General features: G+C 44.0%; 1 protein-coding gene across 1 annotated transcript in view; it reads right to left on the bottom strand.

Annotated features, from left to right (window-relative positions):
• Nucleotides 1–20,985, bottom strand: part of LOC126095384 (gonadotropin-releasing hormone receptor-like) — an 825,102-nt gene that overhangs the window by 148,933 nt on the left and 655,184 nt on the right. Inside the window, exon 4 of the mRNA XM_049910188.1 lies at nt 1,576–1,759. Within this exon, the coding sequence (XP_049766145.1) occupies nt 1,576–1,759 (184 nt within the window). The remainder of the gene's footprint in view (nt 1–1,575; nt 1,760–20,985) is intronic.

Raw genomic sequence — 20,985 nt, 5'->3', positions numbered from 1 at the left:
GCCAGCAAGATCTCCGGATCTGTCCCCCATTGAGCATGTTTGGGACTGGATGAAGCGTCGTCTCACGCGGTCTGCACGTCCAGCACGAACGCTGGTCCAACTGAGGCGCCAGGTGGAAATGGCATGGCAAGCCGTTCCACAGGACTACATCCAGCATCTCTACGATCGTCTCCATGGGAGAATAGCAGCCTGCATTGCTGCGAAAGGTGGATATACACTGTACTAGTGCCGACATTGTGCATGCTCTGTTGCCTGTGTCTATGTGCCTGTGGTTCTGTCAGTGTGATCATGTGATGTATCTGACCCCAGGAATGTGTCAATAAAGTTTCCCCTTCCTGGGACAATGAATTCACGGTGTTCTTATTTCAATTTCCAGGAGTGTAGTTCTTCCCTCCTCACGCAAGCCTGCGTGAGCTAAAATGCGTGCATTTCGGCCTCCTCTACTAACATGGTGTTGGCTCTTCTGTCAACACTACAAATGCTATTCGGAAATATATTCTGCAAGTGTAATGATGGATTTGTTGGGCTTAATTGCACCGAAACAGTTTTGTTATTATTGTTGTCGTCAAGGTTGGAGTGCTCTGAGTTGACCTACAATGTATCTGCCATCGTGCCACATCTCACGAACGCGAAAGTGATTTAACAAAATTTCAAGGAAGACGTGCCATTAGTGATAGAGCGGCCCCACTACATTTTATATAGATGTTGTTGAATGATTAAATCTTAGGATCTCAATGAAAACTCCGTAAATTCAGAGGTAAAACTGGAAAATAATGTATGAGCAAAAACGCAAATATGTTATTACATATCACTGTTTTCACCTTCACCGTTAAGATAAATAACAACCATACAACATGATCGTGTAAAATAGCCTATTTTCATCTGTCACTGGCTGAAACTTTTCCTTTGATCATGTGACGAATACTTTTCTCAAACGACTTTGTTCGATATTCTCGATATCAAACTAAGCAACACTGCCAGGATAACCTCTTCGCAGCTAAAAAGCAAGGCGATATCCGTAAAGCAGGTTGAAATGGTGGCTGCGCTTGGGCATACGACACCTCTGGAACGTGTGCAGTGTGGTGTCACCGCCAGACACCACACTTGATAGGTGGTAGCCTTTTAATTGGCCGCGGTCCGCTAGTATACGTCGGACCCGCGTGTCGCCACTGTCAGTGACTGCAGACCGAGCGCCGCCACACGGCAGGTCTAGAGACACTTCCTAGCACTCGCCCCAGTTGTACAGCCGACTTTGCATAATGATGGTTCACTGACAAATTACGCTCTCATTTGCCGAGACGATAGCATAGCCTTCAGCTACGTCATTTGCTACGACCTAGCAAGGCGCCATTATCATTTGCTGTTTATCTCGTGATGCATGTACCTTCAGACCGATGTTCATCCATTATGGATTAAAGTTAAGTATTCCAGCAGCTACGTATTATTTTTACTAGACTCCTTTAACTGTTCCAGACCTCACGCCAGCCTGCGTGAGCTAAACGCGTGCCTTTCGGCTACCAATCATAGTGGCTTAGCTGTCTTGCCAAGTCACAACCTGCAGCTAGGTGTACTCACTTGCAATGGTGATGACGGTGGACACGTATGTGCCGATGAGGATGGCGAGCGGCAGCACGAACATGCACATGAGGCTGAAGGCGGCGTACAGCTGCTCCTGCCACGGCTCCGTGTAGAAGCCGTACGTCACGCACTGCAGGAACAGCTCGCAGAACGGGCCCCTCTCCACGTGGAAGATCACCATCTGGAAAGAGAACAGAGGCACGCTCGTATACAAGTAACAGAGCAAGGTGTCCTAGTCTGAGCCACCTGTTGATTCTCAAGACATACTCGGTACTAAGTGGAAGACACCGCGTCTCAAATGCGGAGAGTATCATCGAAAAACAATGAAGTACAAAATACGGTTGAGTTAAAAAACGCATTTATAAGTAGCAACTAGTGTCGAAAGGTCGACATGAGGCTGTGAAACAGATGATGCAGAATTGTCATCTACATGCTCTCGGACTTTGTGAGTCTGGAGACTTGTATTACAGTGCCCTGGAACATTCTTGATTGTTGAATTTCCATAATTTCTCTAATTTGCCGTTTCATCAAGAGTTATCATCTTGAACCTCTACTCTAGATTGTTCATCACACAAGTGTTAGCATATGACAATCCATGATGGTTCCAACTGCAGTCATAAAATTACTTGTGTCGAAAAAATGTTTAATGTAAAATAATGTGTTCAATAAATAAAACGAAATAATTTTTGTGTATAAGCACACCGCAGTTAAAGAAAGGCAGTCAACCCGATGTATGTACAACAACTTTATTTACGTCCTATATACCTCAAGGTTTCGTGGCTGTCTTACGAAAGACTTCTTGTCTTGCCAAGTCCCTTGTCGTGCTGCCTACATTATGTCTAATGTACTTTCTGCCCTGCGGCTGTTAGCTGTTCCACCTCTAATCGAGTCTCTGCGAGGCCATATTGCTCTAATTTTAATACAAAATCCCACGAACAGCTAGAAGTAAGAATGCGCAATTAAAGGAAGTCCACATTCATATATAGGGCTGTTCCATGCTGTGCATGCTCTTGTGTCCACTTACAAGCTTAACTCTGGATCTTTCATTCTGCTATACCAATCTTGTGTAACATTTTGTAAGATACTATGCACTCGCAGGGATCAGTGAGTCCACTGCCACACATTTCTCAGTGCCGTTTCCTTATTTCAAACAAATATTCTCGTAGGGCCCATTACCAGTGATGAGATGCAACTTTTTATTTTATTCACTTTGTTCAGGTTTTCCGACCGTAGGCAGTATTCTAACCTACGTAAAACACAATTGTATCGGTAGAACATACTCCAGAGACTGCAAACAGCACTTCAACCGCTGTTTTCAAGAAAGGTCTCGAGATTCCAGGTGTATGCGTCTTTCCACACACCGCAGTATAGATCTACAGCTTTCCGGGCGTAATCGATGCGCCCATACAGTACCTCCAAAGTCAACTAAGTTGTGGTACACAAGCACAACATCCAGTGGCATTTTGTAATCTACAATGCTGAAACGGGCTGTTTAGTGCACAATTTTGACACCCTTCGGCGAACTGTTGCTATCGGTATGGAAACATTTCTTCCCTCCCCTGCTCCTCCCCCCCCCCCCCCCATCAACATCAATGTGCAAACCTATATATTTCAAAACAATATTTCCATTTATTACAATTCCACGGAACCCAGTAGTGTAGACTAGCGTATCTCAACCGCCGTTTCGCAACACATTGTTGTGTCGCGAATAGATGTCGGGTGTGTCGCGATATCTTTGATGTGTTCTGATCTTCCGGAGATAAAATATCTCTCACAGATAAAAGATTATCTCAAAATCGTTCCTTCTAGTAGCCTAATTTCAAAGAAATCACCATCGTTATAAGAGAATATACGCATAACATTTTGAAAAATGTAGGTGCTCCTCATTTGTTTTGCTTTTTGCATCTAGGAGAAAATTCATGTGTAGCGTTGTTGCGGAAGTTCGAAACGTACGCCTCAAAGGAGAAAAGATTGAGAACTACTGGTTTAGACAACGGAACACCGCATAAACATGAAGTGAAACAGCGATTCCTACCTCTACATCTACATACTTACTCCGCAACTCCACCGTACGGTGCATGGCGCAGGCTACTTTGTACCATTGCTAATCATTTCCCTTCCTAGTGATTAAAATTCTTCTGGGTATTATGCCGTGACATTGCTAAAAACTGACAACAATAATAAACTGAAACCGACATTTCGGCCGAATTGCGACGGCGTTCCTCAGAGCACGGCAGTCGTTGCAATTCGGCCGAAACGTTGGTTTTAGTTTATTATTGGCCGGCCGTTGTGGCCGAGCGGTTCTAGGCGTTTCAGTCCGGAACCTCGCGACCGCGTACGGTCGCAGGTTTGAATACTGACGCGGGTATGGGTGTGTGTGATGTCCTTAGGTTAGTTAGGTTTAAGTAGTTCTAAGTTCCAGGGGACTGATGACCTCAGATGGTAAGTCCCATAGCGCTCAGAGCCATTTGAACCATTTTTTTTAGTTTATTATTGTTGTCTGTTTTTAGCAATGACGCGACATAATACCCAGAAGAATTTTAATCACTATGAAACCGGCCGGGGAAGCCTACGTTCTTATTTCTCTTCCTGTTCCACTCGCAAGCATGGCGAGAGAAATCGACTTTCTATATGCCTCCGTATGAGGCGTAGTTTCTCGTGTCTTATCTTCGTGGTTCTTACGTGAAATATACAAGGGCCGTTACGAAACTAATGTCTCCTATTTTTATCTGGTGACTTTCGATGTTCGCGTCAGATGTCACTGGTGTAGTGCCAGTGTCTGAACCTTCCTCTTTCATTTTCAAGTGATTCCATTGTTCTGCGGCAGTTTTCGCCAGTACAGGAGTGTTCCAAAATGGAGTATGAAATGGACGCGCGTATAAAACAGCGATATGTTATTGAATTCCTCACTGGTGAAGAAATTCCGCCGATTGAAATCCATCGACGCTCGCTGAAGGTGTAAGGAGACGATACAATAGTCGTGAGAAATGTGAGGCCATGGGTGCGGCATTTTCAAGGTGGTGAAAAGGGTGTGCACGACAAGCTACGTCCCGGTCGACCCTGCACAGCTGTCATTCCTCGCAATGAAGAGCGTATTGATCAACTCATCCGTGCTGAGCGGACGATATCGACCAGAGAATTGTGTGTGCACAGCTGACTGTCAGCTAGAATGCCTTGAAACAAATGGTGAAACATCTTCATCTTGGTTATCGCAAAGTCTCTGCTAGACGGGACCCGCGGATGCTTGCAAATGAACAAAGAACTGAAGGAATGGAAAATTGTCAGGATCTGCTGGACCAATATGAAGCTGAAGGTGAAAATTTTCTGAATAGCGTCACCGGAGATGAGACGTGGCGTCTCCATTACGAGCTGGAATACAAAAGACAGTCCATGCAATGCCGACATGCGAATTTTGCGTTAAAGAAGAAATTCAGGGTACAGCCGTCTGCAGGCAAAGTGATGTGCACAGTCTTCTGGGAGAGCCAGGGTGTGGTTCTTCTGAATGTCCTGGAGCCTGGAGAAACTGTCATTTCAGCGCGCTACAAGACATCACTGACTAAGCTGAAAGCCCGAATTTCCAGGGTAAGGCAGAGGAGAAGACCAACTCTCACCAGCAACATGATAACGTCAGGCCGCACACCAGTTATTCCACCAAGCAACTCATTTCAAAATGCGACTGGACTGTCTTAACACATCTAACGTACAGTCCCGATTTAGAGCCTTCAGATTTCCATCTCTTTGGGCCTACGTAAGATGGACTATGTGGCGAAAATTTTCAAGACCCTGATGCTGCTGTCAAAACTTTAAGGAAGTGGTTCACCTCAGGTGGTTCCAGTATTTATAAGGGCGGCATGCAGGGTTGCTTCATCGTTGGCGAAAGTGCCTAACGAAAGGTGGTGACTATGTGGAAAAATGATATTCTGTAGCTGAAGTATGGCTCTGTTTACCTGTGCTGTTGCGATTTCTGTATCTTCTGTAGTTTCCATGAATAAAAATGTGAGGCATTACTATCGGAACGACCCTTGTATGTTGGTGACAGTAGGATCGTTCTGCAGTCACATTCAAATACAGGTTCTCTACATTTTCTCAATAGAGGTCCTGGAAAAGCACGTCGTCTTCCCTTCACGTTTCCCACTTGAGTGCTCGAAGCATCTCCGTAATACCTGCCTGTTGTCCGAAGGGTTTTCGGTGCAAGTGTATGTATGACTAGCCGTATTTGCAAATACCTTTGCTGCTGATTCTAATGCATTTGGGATGGAAAGAAAAATATTGACGATATATCGCTTTCGGCTCGTATCTCAAACACGACTCCTGATACAATAGCGTGTGTGTGAGACCTCTGCGGTCTCAAAATCTATGTCTGTCCATGCGAAGACTCTTAGGAAAATGTTAAATCTATCGTGGACAGGTATTAAAGTAAAGCCGAATGTCTGCTACTGATATTTAAAGCACAAATTGTCTGACGAGAAGACGACTACACAAACTGTAACTGGTAGATATTTCTGCAGCATGTGTGACAAGCATGCTAGTTGTCGACGTGTCATCATCAGGTACAGGGTGTTTCAAAAATGACCGGTATATTTGAAACGGCAATAAAAACTAAACGAGCAGCGATAGAAATACACCGTTTGTTGCAATATGCTTGGGATAACAGTACATTTTCAGGCGGACAAATTTTCGAAATTACAGTAGTTACAATTTTCAACAACAGATGGCGCTGCGGTCTGGGAAACTCTATAGTACGATATTTTCCACATATCCACCATGCGTAGCAATAATATGGCGTAGTCTCTGAATGAAATTACCCGAAACCTTTGACAACGTGTCTGGCGGAATGGCTTCACATGCAGATGAGATGTACTGCTTCAGCTGTTCAATTGTTTCTGGATTCTGGCGGTACACCTGGTCTTTCTAGTATCCCCACGGAAAGAAGTCACAGGGGTTCATGTCTGGCGAATAGGGAGGCCAATCCACGCCGCCTCCTATATGTTTCGGATAGCCCAAAGCAATCACACGATTATCGAAATATTCATTCAGGAAATTAAAGACGTCGGCCGTGCGATGTGGCCGGGCACTATCTTGCATAAACCACGAGGTGTTCGCAGTGTCGTCTAAGGCAGTTTGTACCGCCACAAATTCACGAAGAATGTCCAAATAGCGTGATGCAGTAATCGTTTCGGATCTGAAAAATGGGCCAATGATTCCTTTGGAAGAAATGGCGGCCCAGGCCAGTACTTTTTGAGGATGCAGGGACGATGGGACTGCAACATGGGGCTTTTCGGTTCCCCATATGCGCCAGTTCTGTTTATTGACGAAGCCGTCCAGGTAAAAATAAGCTTCGTCTGTAAACCAAATGCTGCCCACATGCATATCGCCGTCATCAATCCTGTGCACTATATCGTTAGCGAATGTCTCTCGTGCAGCAATGGTAGCGGCGCCGAGGGGTTGCCGCGTTTGAATTTTGTATGGATAGAGGTGTAAACTCTGGCGCATGAGACGATACGTGGACGTTGGCGTCATTTGGACCGCAGCTGCAACACGGCGAACGGAAACCCGAGGCCGCTGTCGGATCACCTGCTGCACTAGCTGCGCGTTGCCCTCTGTGGTTGCCGTACGCGGTCGCCCTACCTTTCCAGCACGTTCATCCGTCACGTTCCCAGTCCGTTGAAATTTTTCAAACAGATCCTTTATTGTATCGCTTTTCGGTCCTTTGGTTACATTAAACCTCCGTTGAAAACTTCGTCTTGTTGCAACAACACTGTGTTCTAGGCGGTGGAATTCCAACACCAGAAAAATCCTCTGTTCTAAGGAATAAACCATGTTGTCTACAGCACACTTGCACGTTGTGAACAGCACTCGCTTACAGCAGAAAGACGACGTACAGAATGGCGCACCCACAGACTGCGTTGTCTTCTATATCTTTCACATCACTTGCAGCGCCATCTGTTGTTGAAAATTGTAACTACTGTAATTTCGAAAGTTTGTCCGCCTGAAAATGTACTGTTGTCCCAAGCATATTGCAACAAACGGTGTATTTCTATCGCTGCTCGTTTAGTTTTTATTGCCGTTTCAAATATACCGGTCATTTTTGAAACACCCTGTAGAATCAGATCAAATGGCACCAACTCGACACGGTATAGGGCAGGTGGCTATTACGATTGCAGTGTACGGTTGTCTGCATAGCACTGATAGGAATCCCCACACATGTGTGACTCTGAAGCTGCGACCGATACCGAAAGAAAACTTCGTTTACAGTTGTAGGAGTTTTATAGGCGTCGCCAAAAGTGAACTGGGGCGAATGAAAATCTTTTTGAATGGTCTAGAGGCTAGCGTTGCTGCCTCTAGATAATGGGGTCCTGTGTTCGATTTCCGGCTTAGTTGGGGAGTTTCTCTGCCAGGGACTGGGTGTTTGTGTTTTCCTCATCATTTCATCGTCATCGTTTGTGACAGTGACTAAACTGGACTGTGTAAAAAACGAAAAAATTGGACTGTGTAAAAACTGTGACTTCGTATGGACGCTGATGACCGCGCAGTTGAGCGCCCCACAAGCCAGACATCAGCAGCATCATCTCTGAATGGTGTACTTTGGTTAAATAACAAAGTGGTTTATAAGTAAACATAGAAGGGGAATTGACGATCCTACTTCAATCGTGCGCATAATATGGCCGCGGTGGTAGCACCTGTGAGGTTTCTCTGTAAGTGTTTGACGTGTTTCCCTTTAATGTGCGCTGTTGAGTTCTGTTTGTAGGAGCGAACAGTTTTTATCACCTTTCTGCTCAATCTTATTGCTCGCTGTATAGAGTATTTGGGTATTACAAAAACTAAACAAAAAGTGAAGCAAGCAAATAATCCTTATAAAGGTAAGTCGCAAACGTATTGCTTCTCCAATACAACATCTGCGCAATTCCAGTCACGCCAAAGTTACAACACTATTAATGTCTACGGCTACGTGATTTAGAATCACCGCATGTGACGTGTACATTACATGGAGATAAACCGCGATGGTCTATCGTCATTGTAGATACGTAAGTACTGGCATATAGCGTTACGACAGCAAGTGTATCGGTAGTGGCTCACCAATGGCGTGGGCTCCCATGTCCTCTGAGTTCAACCCGTTGGCTTTTTCTTTTTCAGATATTTATGAACTTAGCTCAATGCATCTGCAACACGCCTGGGATTTCTCAATGAATATGGGCATCGATATGGAGACATGCTAAATACTGCCTTCACATGAACGGTGGCCATATGGTACACTTGTTGTATACGTTGTTACTGAATCTTTCTGTCTGAGGTGTGTATAACAAACACTGTCGCTGTCTCACTGGATCACAGCACTGTGGAGCTGATCAACTGCGCAGCATTATCTTAGTAACTTTGGCGCACAACTGCACTTTTCTGTTTAAAGAATTCTGACACATTAAAACATGTATAATCTGCTTGTGGTCACTGTCTCAGTAGTAAGATATATGTGTGCAACGGAAATTTGACACTTGTTTATATTATTTAATTTGCATGAATTCTGACTGCTTTTATGAAAGAAATTTAACTGCAAATGTAGCTACTTATAGTTCGTCAGACATGGAACCAACCTTGACATAATCAGATAACTCAAAGAGCATTCTTCTTTACTTAATGAGCCCATTAACTCTTCACCAAAAATCGATCTAATCAGTTCTACTCTGCCGTATTCTGCTGCCCTGCGGTGTCTGTCTTCGCTTTCTCTGTGCGGCTCTTTGCCACATTCTGCCAGAATATTCTGAAAAACGAATGACTGCACACAGAATGCATGACGTCACAACCGTGTGCTCTAGGTTGGGTGACTTGTGTATGTTCGATCAACTTGCAATCTTTTGTTACTGATGATGTATCGTTACGTTGTTCGGTGGCGAAGTGAAGAGGAAAATGCGATTGAGGGCAAAAGTTACTTTATTTGAATTTGCAGAGGCTGAAACAGTGAGGATGAAATGATTATACTTGTGACTGGTTTGATGCGGCCCATCACGAGAGACTTTCTCATGCTAGTCTCGTCATCTCAGAGAGTAGCACTTACAGTCTACGTCCTCAATTATTCGTTGGATGTATTTCATTCTCAGTCTTCCTCTACAATTTTTGCTCTCTACAGCCCCCTCTAGTGGAATGGAAGTTATTCCTTGAAGTCTTAACGGATCTCCTACCATCCTGTCCGCTCTTCTTGTCACTGTTTTCCGTATGTTCCTTCGTGCGCCGATTCTGCGGTGAATTCCTTACGTTAATTTTTAAAGTTCTTCTGCAGCCAGTTTACATTATGTAAATTCTTTATTCCGCAGGGTAAAACTGTAGAAATTTGTGTAAATCTGATAACTGAAAGTCATACAAAAGCATCTTCAAGAACAGAAAGACAGACACTGCAATAACTGCATTTCACGCCAAAGCGAAGTCAAACTGACGGGCAAAACGATGTCTCTCCCTGTGTGAGAACACATAAGTGCGAACAGTGCGGGACGAGATACTATGATATATGGTAGTTTGGATAAGTACTTGCGTTTGCTCTAATAGCTGAAGGAGTTAAGGCGATCGCTCGCGGTAAGAGGCAAATCTGGGCTCGAGTCCCACTCCGGCAAAAATTTTTGTGTAGTTCTAGTAAAGGGCACAGTTGTTGTACACTGACGGAAAAAAGTCGCAGCATCAAAAAGGAGTTATGCGATATGAACGAAATTTGGTAGGCGTGTTTTTACACCTGAAAGATGAGGTCTATTCAGATTTTGCACCAGTCTCATAAGAGTGGCGCTAGTAACACCATATAAGGATGCAAATCAGGTTTCCTAAAAATATACGCTGTAACGGTCGTGAGTGTTAGTTACCTTTGCGATTGGATGTGGTGAGCTGACGTTAGCCAAGAATGCTTTCAATGCGACAAAGACGCCATTATCAACAACTCACTGAGTCTGAACGAGAATGGGAATAGGGCTACGAGAAGTTTAATGTTTCTTCTGCGATACTGCGGAAACCCTTGACAGGAATGTAGGGACAGTATATTGTATTGTACTGCATGTTAACCGGGAGCCTAGAAACGACGGAGAGGCTCCGTCCCCGCCGTAGCCGCAATGACCCACAACCCCACGACGACTACCGCAGTCCACCGCTCTGCCGACCCACATCGAACCACTCTTTCTGGGTTAATTGTGCGGTTTGGTCCCCAGTGGACACCCCCCCTTCCCCCCCTCCCAGGGGAACGAGTGTAACCCCTGTGTTTGCGTGGTAGAGTAATGGTGGTGTACCCGTACGTGGAGAACTTGTTTGCGCAGCAATAAAAATGGTTCAAATGGCTCTGAGCACTATGGAACTTAACATCTATGGTCATCAGTCCCCTAGAAGTTAGAACTACTTAAACCTAACTAACCTAAGGACATCACACAACACCCAGTCATCATGAGGCAGAGAAAATCCCTGACCCCGCCGGGAATCGAACCCGGGAACTCGGGCGTGGGAAGTGAGAACAGTACCGCACGACCGCGCAGCAATAGCCGACATAGTGTAGCTGCGGCGGAATAAGGGGAACCAGCCAGCATTCGTCGAGGCAGGTGGAAATCCGCCTAAAAACCATCCACAGACTGGCCGCCTCACCGGACCCCGATCCAAGTCCCCCGGGCGGATACGTGCCAGGGACCAGGCGCTCCTTCCCAATCCGGAAAGCGGTGCGTTATACCGAAAGGCTATCCGGCGGGCTTGAGGCACTGTGTATTACTGCTGACAGCTGTGGTCAAGAGAATGTACGGCTCGAGAAGACTGGACTCCGGATGGCCACATGCCACTACAGACAGGGAAGACCATCGTGTTCGGTGTATGACTGACGCATCATACTGTATCTGCAGCAGCTATTTGAGCAGCAGTTCACACCAAAACGAAGAGTTACAAATCGGTTCCTTCAAGAACAGATCCGAGCTACACGCCTTGTAGCGTGCATTCCAGTGACTCCAAACCACTGTCATTTGCCACTTGAGTGGTGTCAAGCGAAAGCTCATTCGACGGCTGAGTGGAAGTTTGTTGTGTCTTCTGATGAAAGCCGATTCCGGCTCGGTGCCAGTGCTAGCCGTTTGTTGGTTAGAGTGAAGCCAGGTCAGCGTCTGCAACCAACCTGTCTGCAGTCTACACACGGTGGACCTACATCTGAATTCATAGTCTAGCGTGCGATTTCTTATGACAGCAGGTGTACTCTCTTGGTTATCCCACGCACCGTGGCTGCAAATTTGTACGTCACTCTTGTGATTCGATCTTTTATGGTGCCACTCATTAACAGCATTCCAGGATAACCCTCGACCACATACCGATCTTGTATTCTAACATGCTCTAGAGAGTGCAGACATGTTGCCTTAGCCTCCTCGTTTGCTTGCTTGCATTCAACATTCTGGCGGTTATACCGCTTATTAATGTACCGGCATTGCACATTTACAATGGCTTGTCTCTCTCTTGCATTAACCTGCGGTCTTGGAGCGCTAATCACTTTAATATTTTACCTAGACAAATGTGTCCTCCAAATTTCGTTACTCTACATAATTTTGTGTGTGTTGTGTTTCTTTCCGTCAGTGTATTATCGTATCTGGGAACACATTTTGTGTATTTAATACGAACGACATTACAACGAACATTCGTATTTTGTGCTGCTTTCAGGTTTTTAGATACCTAGTCCATGCCAAAATTCTGTCGAAGAAACGTATGGTAAGTAGGATAAAGAGAAATCCAATGGTTAACGATAGTAGGTACAGCGATGTATGTTCTCGAGAAAGTAGATCGTTTTAATGATTAAGTCTGCGCGCGAAAAGCTAGCCGACACTAGTGCAGAGTGAAAGACTCATTTTGGACACACTGGCAGTACAGTCAGCGCGTGCTAAATAAGGGACAGCAATGTAGATTGCGACACTCATTTAGGGGAGATGATTAGCTCTTTAAACGTGACTGCTTTGTTCACACATTTATTTGACGTGGTATACGAGTATATGGATTCGCAGCACTATACTGGGTGTTTCAAAATGAATTTTTAAAAAGTCTGAGACAGGTTACTTACACCAAAAGAAGAAAAAAAAGTGTATTAAACATGACCTCTAGAATACATACCTTAAGACCTAAGAGCATTTCTTTAGTAGAAGATACGTGTTTCACTGTAGCGAAAATGAACAAGAGCTAGTAACTCTTAAGCAATGCATTTTAGAGCCAACGTTTATGGGACTCTTTTTGTTGTTTTGGTCCATACTACCTCTTCCCAAAGTATGGAAAGCAACGTGCTTGCAGCAGAAGATCCGTACGTTACGGTATCGAAGATGAACAAGTTTTCAAAGCTCTGAAGGTGTGCATTTAAGAGCCCATGTTTACTGAACATTTTGCTGTTGTTTTGGGGTAAGGAACCTGTCCCCAAATTTTTAAAACGTCTTCTACAACACCCCGTATATTGATAAAATTTCCTGCCGCGTCAGGTGACTGTCTTCTGGTTGTTGCTGCCTTCTTTACATAGGTACACTGCCTTTTGCGACGTCTCTGTTGCTCGCTCCAGCAAAGAGACGGTGCATACTATTGAACAGTGATATATTCACCATCAACAATCTGCGAAATAGGCAGTAGCGTGTTCTATAAAACGGACATCGTATTATATTCGAAAAGACGTCATTATACGGACTTATGGTTGCTGGGACAGCGTCTTGAAAGAAGCGATCGACGTAAAAATTTGTGACAATACTCTCAATAAAGACGTGGGCTTTCAGCTAAGCACAGCTTGGGACCCCCCATCTCTGAAGAGTGAAGCGGGAGCGGCGGGCGCGCCACGAAAACATTACCTTACTATAGCGCTAGAGCGAGCGCCAGTGACGTCACAGAATGGAGCGCGGCTTTATTTGAGGTGGTGTTAGTAAGGCATTTCTGACGATGGTGTGACTCAGCTTTGGATTTAGAGGAATCAGAACTCTGTCTATGGTAGTAAGCTTGGACACCACTGGCAGCGAAAAACTCCAAACACGATGGGTAGCGGTGAATAACGTTATCGGTACAGTAGCTGATCATTCGATCCAGCCGTAAACAATCGTACTTCCCACAAGACGTATCAATGATGGTACACTTACAGCTGAGTTCTTGATGTTCCCCGTGGTGCTTCCAGCTGCATCTGTTTCTGGAGAACTCTCTCAAAGTCCAGGGCGTTCCACGCGGAGATAGTAGACTAAGAAGTTACTGTTGGCTGACAGTCTTAATCAGCATATTACCGACACTATCTTACTACTGTCCGTAGCACACGACACAAACAAACATCGACATAACTTGAGGCATATGACGAGGCTGCAGCAGCCCAAATGGTCATAAACTGCTGTTCCACTCCTACTCAAAGCACATTGCCACTACCACCAATAGGTCCACTTTTAATGCACTGCGTTTCGCTGCATTAATTAACGATGTTTTTCAATTCGACAGCCAAATATTCATAGCACAGACTATACAAAGAAAGAAAACTTTTCATACTCGCTAATATGAACAGTTATATTTGCTACGTCGAGTATGTTTATTGACCTTTAATTAAAGAACTGTTATACGTTCTGCCTCTCTCCGTCACACACTGTAATTTTGTCTGCCATTGTCCAAAAATCCTTTGCACTGTTGTATTTTACAGTAAGTTACTTGCTAAATGCGACAAACTACTAACAGTTACTTGTAATGTTTGTGTATATCACGAATTAATTTCTAACAAGTCGATAGTTTTTATCCGCACAACAAATACATATACGTCATCAACAGCAGTCCATCGCAGGGGATATTTCTGTGATATCACAGCCTATCATTGTTGTCGCTAATTACGCAATGTCAGTTTCATCAACATTTTAATAATTTTTCTAATGTGCTTAAAACGTCAATCACAATTCACTTACAGGCCACAGCTCCGTCATTTTCACGTAGAACGTTCCCCCTACGAAATGTTAAAACTAAACTACTCAGTGTGAAAGCTGATATTTATCGGCTTGTACCGAGTCACAGATAAGCGCTACTGTACTGCTGTGATCAAACTTTCTTGCCGCGTTTTCTTAGTTAAGCAGATAAATCACTGCTTTTTGTAGAGGACGTCAAACCACTCCTGCAGTGAAAATCTAAAATCTAATTGCAGTTTCTAATTTTCCCCAAAAGATGACAATGTGACTTAAATAAGCAGTCAAATATCGTACTTTTTCGCACAACAGAGTGTTTTTAAATCTTTAAGGAAATTAAAGAGTGAAACAGTATATTTACTCAGTAGAAAATTGACTGACAGAACCCAAATATGATTAGTATGATATTAATAGCAACTGAGGATTCGTAAATCAACAACATTAGGCCTAAAGCACTCTCTAAATTGGGGACAATTGGGAGTAAGAGCTACCTGAAACCATCAAATACCTTCGTTTTATTGGTAGCAAACAAACGAATGAAAGAAAAACACGGAGTGTAAGACGTAGTTACGTGTGAAAAGAAGTGAAATTCAGCGGGACAACTTGTGTTTCCAAGCTAATAAGTGGACAAATGGCCTAGAAAGTACTCTGCTTGAAAGACAATACAGGATCTTGAATACTACCTGATGGAAGGTGAATAGAATACTTGAAAAATTCCAAAGCAGAACTTATCCAGCAATGAATGACAAATGGCTTCTGCCGTTATTGATTATGTACCACCTTTTTGAATGTTCCATCGTGTTCAACAGACCAGGATGTCATTCGTTATTAATACAAAACCTGGACGTTACTTTGAAATTATTAAAAAGGAGAAGCAGCTCTATACATCATCATCGCAGCTCTTAGTCGTTCTGGTAACATTGAGTAGTTTCGTATCGCTCAGAAGGATTGACAGATTTACTGGCGATAATTTTTTTTCGAGTAACGCCTGCCACGACTTATAATGTGCCGTCTTTCACCACAACTACGCTTCAGTTGCTTTGAGAGCTTTTTCTTTTAATAGAATAGTCGTTAATTTAAAAACGTTCACTTTATTTTTAAAATACGTGATTCTTGACAAAATATTCAGTGGTTGTGTTGTCACACAAAAGTGCAGCACCGGATAGCAGGAATTTTTACCTGATACAGCTCATATCACAATCATACACTCCTGGAAATTGAAATAAGAACACCGTGAATTCATTGTCCCAGGAAGGGGAAACTTTATTGACACATTCCTGGGGTCAGATACATCACATGATCACACTGACAGAACCACAGGCACATAGACACGAGCAACAGAGCATGCACAATGTCGGCACTAGTACAGTGTATATCCACCTTTCGCAGCAATGCAGGCTGCTATTCTCCCATGGAGACGATCGTAGAGATGCTGGATGTAGTCTTGTGGAACGGCTTGCCATGCCATTTCCACCTGGCGCCTCAGTTGGACCAGCGTTCGTGCTGGACGTGCAGACCGCGTGAGACGACGCTTCATCCAGTCCCAAACATGCTCAATGGGGGACAGATCCGGAGATCTTGCTAGCCAGGGTAGTTGACTTACACCTTCTAGAGCACGTTGGGTGGCACGGGATACATGCGGACGTGCATTGTCCTGTTGGAACAGCAAGTTCCCTTGCCGGTCTAGGAATGGTAGAACGATGGGTTCGATGACGGTTTGGATGTACCGTGCACTATTCAGTGTCCCCTCGACGATCACCAGTGGTGTACGGCCAGTGTAGGAGATCGCTCCCCACACCATGATGCCGGGTGTTGGCCCTGTGTGCCTCGGTCGTATGCAGTCCTGATTGTGGCGCTCACCTGCACGGAGCCAAACACGCATACGACCATCATTGGCATCAAGGCAGAAGCGACTCTCATCGCTGAAGACGACACGTCTCCATTCGTCCCTCCATTCACGCCTGTCGCGACACCACTGGAGGCGGGCTGCACGATGTTGGGGCGTGAGCGGAAGACGGCCTAACGGTGTGCGGGACCGTAGCCCAGCTTCATGGAGACGGTTGCGAATGGTCCTCGCCGATACCCCAGGAGCAACAGTGTCCCTAATTTGCTGGGAAGTGGCGGTGCGGTCCCCTACGGCACTGCGTAGGATCCTACGGTCTTGGCGTGCATCCGTGCGTCGCTGCGGTCCGGTCCCAGGTCGACGGGCACGTGCACCTTCCGCCGACCACTGGCGACAACATCGATGTACTGTGGAGACCTCACGCCCCACGTGTTGAGCAATTCGGCGGTACGTCCACCCAGCCTCCCGCATGCCCACTATACGCCCTCGCTCAAAGTCCGTCAACTGCACATACGGTTCACGTCCACGCTGTCGCGGCATGCTACCAGTGTTAAAGACTGCGATGGAGCTCCGTATGCCACGGCAAACTGGCTGACACTGACGGCGGCGGTGCACAAATGCTGCGCAGCTAGCGCCATTCGACGGCCAACACCGCGGTTCCTGGTGTGTCCGCTGTGCCGTGCGTGTGATCATTGCTTGTACAGCCCTCTCGCAGTGTCCGGAGCAAGTGTGGTGGGTCTGACACACCGGTGTCAATGTGTTCTTCTTTTCATTTCCAGGAGTATATATATATATATATATATATATATATATATATATATCTGTAACACGCGTCCGGAGGCTGCGTGTCCCTTGTACCAAAATACTCAGAAGGTAACCACCCATAGGAGTACCAGAACCGGAATTCATGGGTAAATCCTACTTAATGTGCACAGTTTCATCTCACGTCATTCTAGGCAGAGGATGCTGACTCAGAGTAATATCCCATTTTTATTACTTATCTATTCAATTTTGCAACTGTTTCGATATTTTACAAAAAGTTCGCCCAACGCAAATGGCCATTTGATTATGGATGTATGACTTACACATTAAATAGCTGTCTAGAAACGTTACTATTACAATAAAAGACATTTATTGAGAAGTAAGCATAACTTAGTAAGAACGCGAAAGACAGTGAAAGAGAAACGCAAGGGATCATTCTAGATGCCTAGTGTCACAAGAGACGTGGTTCATCGGAAACAAGAACAACAGCTCGTTCTTTGATGTTCCACTAATTACCAAGGCGTGTCTTCTGAAGTCGGAGACGTCGTTCGGCTTGCCTATCCTTCTCTGAACACACGGCGTAGTTGGTTTTTCTAACTAAAAAGAAATCAAAAGGCTGGAAGGAAATTAGGGGGCCGTTTCCACATTGTTGAAAATAAGAACTCTTTTTTTAATAAAGTTGGATTACAATAAACACAACACCATTGTATTAAGGAAATTAAAAGTTGAAGGACAGCGTGAGAGACAGCAGTAGTGTAAGAGTCGTGTAATAAGTCATTACACCAGAAGGTGAGGGAAAAGTATTTCAAGGCCTGCTGCAGGCAGAGAACTTTCCATACGTGACAAGGATATCATGTTACAAAACGGAGTGAATGGTATAACCTCTCCATTAAAATGTGAAGCCGATACGTGCAGAACCAGATAATGGCCGGCGATCGTCTACAAAAATGATAATGAGTGAGATCGAGCCTCCATCACTTACCTCCAGTACTAAACTGGCGACTCTCGAGGTCTCGGAATGCCTGCTACCAAACGATCCCTTCTTTTGGTCATTAGTGCCACAAATATCTTGCTTCCCTAATTCTTTCTGTGCCTCGTGATGACTGGGTGTTATGCGATGTCCTTAGGTTAGTTAGGTTTAAGTAATTCTAAGTTCTAGGGGACTGATGACCATAGATGTTAAGTCCCATAGTGCTCAGAGCCATTTGAACCATTTTCCCTAATTCTATTCAATACATCCTCATTAGTTACGTCATCCATCCATCCAATTTTCAGCATTCTTCTGTAGCACCACATCTCGAAAGCTCCTCTTCTCTTTTCATCTAAATTCTTTGTCGTCCATGTTTCACTTCCGTACATGGCTGCACTCCAGATAAATACTTTCAGAAAAGACTTCCTAACAATTAAATCTGTATTCAGTGTTAATAAATTTCTCTTCTTCAGAAATGCTTTCCTTGCTATTGCCAGTCTATATTTTATATCTTCTCCATTTCGGCTATCAACAGTTACTTTGCTGTCAAAATAGTAAAAATCATGTATTACTTTAAGTGTCTCGTTCCTAATCTGATTCCCTTAGCACCACCTGATTTAATTCTACCACATTTCCTTATCCTTGTTTTGCTTTTGTTGATGTTCATTTGTATCCTTCTTTTAGGACACTGTCCATGCAGTTCAACTGCTCTTCCAAGTCCTCTGCTGTCTGTGACAGAATTACAATGTCATCCGTAAAACTCAAAGCTTTTATTTCTCCTCCATGAACTTTAAATCCTATTCCTGATTATTCTTTGGTCTCCTTTACTGCTTGTTCAGAGTACATATTAAACAATATCGGGGATAGTCCACAAAGTTGTCCCACTCCATTGTAAACCACCGCCTCCTTTCATATCCCTCGACTCTTACAACTGCTGTCTGGTTTCTCTGCAAGTTCTAAAGAGCCTTGCGCTCCCTGTATTTTAGCCCTGATACCTTCAGAATTTCAAAGAGAGTATTCCAGTCAACATTGTCAAAAGCTTTCCCTAAGTATACAGGTTCTACAAATGTAGGTTTGTCTTTCCTTAACGCATCTTTTAAGATAAGTCGTATGATCAGTATTACCGCACGTTTTCCTACATTTCTCCGGAATCCAAACTCATCTTACCCGAGGTCGGCCTCTATCAGTTTTTCCATTCTTCTGTAAAGAGCTTGTATTAGCGTTTTGCAACCATGACGTATTAAACTGATAATTCGGTAACTTTCATGCCTGTGAGCAACTGCTTTCTTTGTAATTGGAATTACTCCATTCTTCTTGAAGTCTGAGGGTATTTCGCTTGTCTCATACATCTTACACACCAGATGGCTATCAGTAATTCTGATGGAATATCGTCTACCCCCGTGACCTTGTTTCGACTTATCTCTTTCAGACCATTGTCAAATTCTTCTCGTAGTATCATATGTGGCATCTGATCTTCATCTAAGTCCACTTTCCTTTCTATCATATTGCTTTCTAGTTATTCTCCCTTGTATAGACACTATACACTCCTTCCACTTTTCGGCTTTCCCTCTTTGCTTAGGACTTGTTTACCATCTGACCTCTTGATATTCTTTTCCAAGGCCTCTAATGTTCCTGTAGATGTTATATATATTTCCCCTAGTGAAATATGCTTCTAAATCCTTGCATTTGTCCTATAGCCATTCCTGCTTGGCTATTTTGCACTTACTGTCAATCTCACTTTTAACAGTTTGCATTCCCTTTCTCCTGTTTCACTTGCTGCGTCTTTTCCTCCTATCACCAATTACATTCAATATCTCTTGTGTTATCCAAGGGTTTCTACTAGTCTTTTTACGTATTAGTTCCTATGCGGCCTTCACTATTTCAGCTCTTAAAACTATCCATTTGCCATCCAATGTATTCCTCTCCACTGTTCTAGTAAACAGTTACCTAATGCTCCTTCTGAAACTCACAACAACCTCTGGTTCTTTCAACGTACTCAGGTTCCATCTCCTTAGATTCCTACCTTTTTGCAATTTCTTCAGTTTTACTCTAAAGCTCACAACGAATAAGTCGTGGTCAGATTCCACATCTGACCCTGGAAATGCCTTACAGTTTAATCTGATTCCTTAATATCTGTATAACCATTATATGATCAATCTGAAACCTTCCGATGTCTGCAGGTCTCTTCACCGTATACAGCTTTTCTTTATGATTCTTAAACCAACTGTTATCGATCACTAAATTCTGCTCTATGCAAAATTCTACCAGACCTCTTCTTCTTTCATTCCTTTGCCCCCTGTCCATATTCACCTACTATTTTTTTCCTCCTCTTCCTTATCCCACTACCGAATTCCAGTCCCCCATTACAATCAAATTTTTGTCTCCTTTAACTATCCGAATAATTTCTTTTATCTCTTCATACATTTCTTCAATCTCTTCATTTTCTGCAGAGCTAGTTCGCATGTAGTCTCGTACTACTGTGATAGGCGTAGGCTTCGTGTCTATCTTCGCTACGATAATGCGTTCACTATGCTGTTCGTAGTAGCTTACCCGCATTCCTGTTTCGTTATTAATTATTAAACCTTCTCCCGTATTACCCCTATTTGGCTTTGAATTTGTAACACTGTATTCACCTGACCATAAGTCCTGTTGCTCCAGCCACCGAACTCCGCTAATTCCCTCTATATCTAATGCTAACCTATCAACTTCCCTTTTTAAATTTTCTGATCTACATGCCAGATTAAGTAATATAATGTTCCAGCTTCGATCCGTAGAACTCCAGTTTTGTTTCTCCTGACGACGACATCCTCTTAAGTGGTCCCCGACCGGAGATCCGAATGGGGGACTATTTTACCTCGGGAATATGTCAGCCAAGATCATCATTTAACCATACAGTAGAGCTGCATGTCCTCCGGAAAAATTAAGGTTGCAGTTTCCCCGTACTACTAGCCATTAGC

This window comes from Schistocerca cancellata, chromosome 8, assembly GCF_023864275.1.
Source record: "Schistocerca cancellata isolate TAMUIC-IGC-003103 chromosome 8, iqSchCanc2.1, whole genome shotgun sequence".
Classification (NCBI taxonomy): Eukaryota; Metazoa; Arthropoda; class Insecta; order Orthoptera; family Acrididae; genus Schistocerca; species Schistocerca cancellata.
Note: the sequence above shows the minus strand (reverse complement) of the source record. Positions and strands in the feature narration are given on the sequence as shown.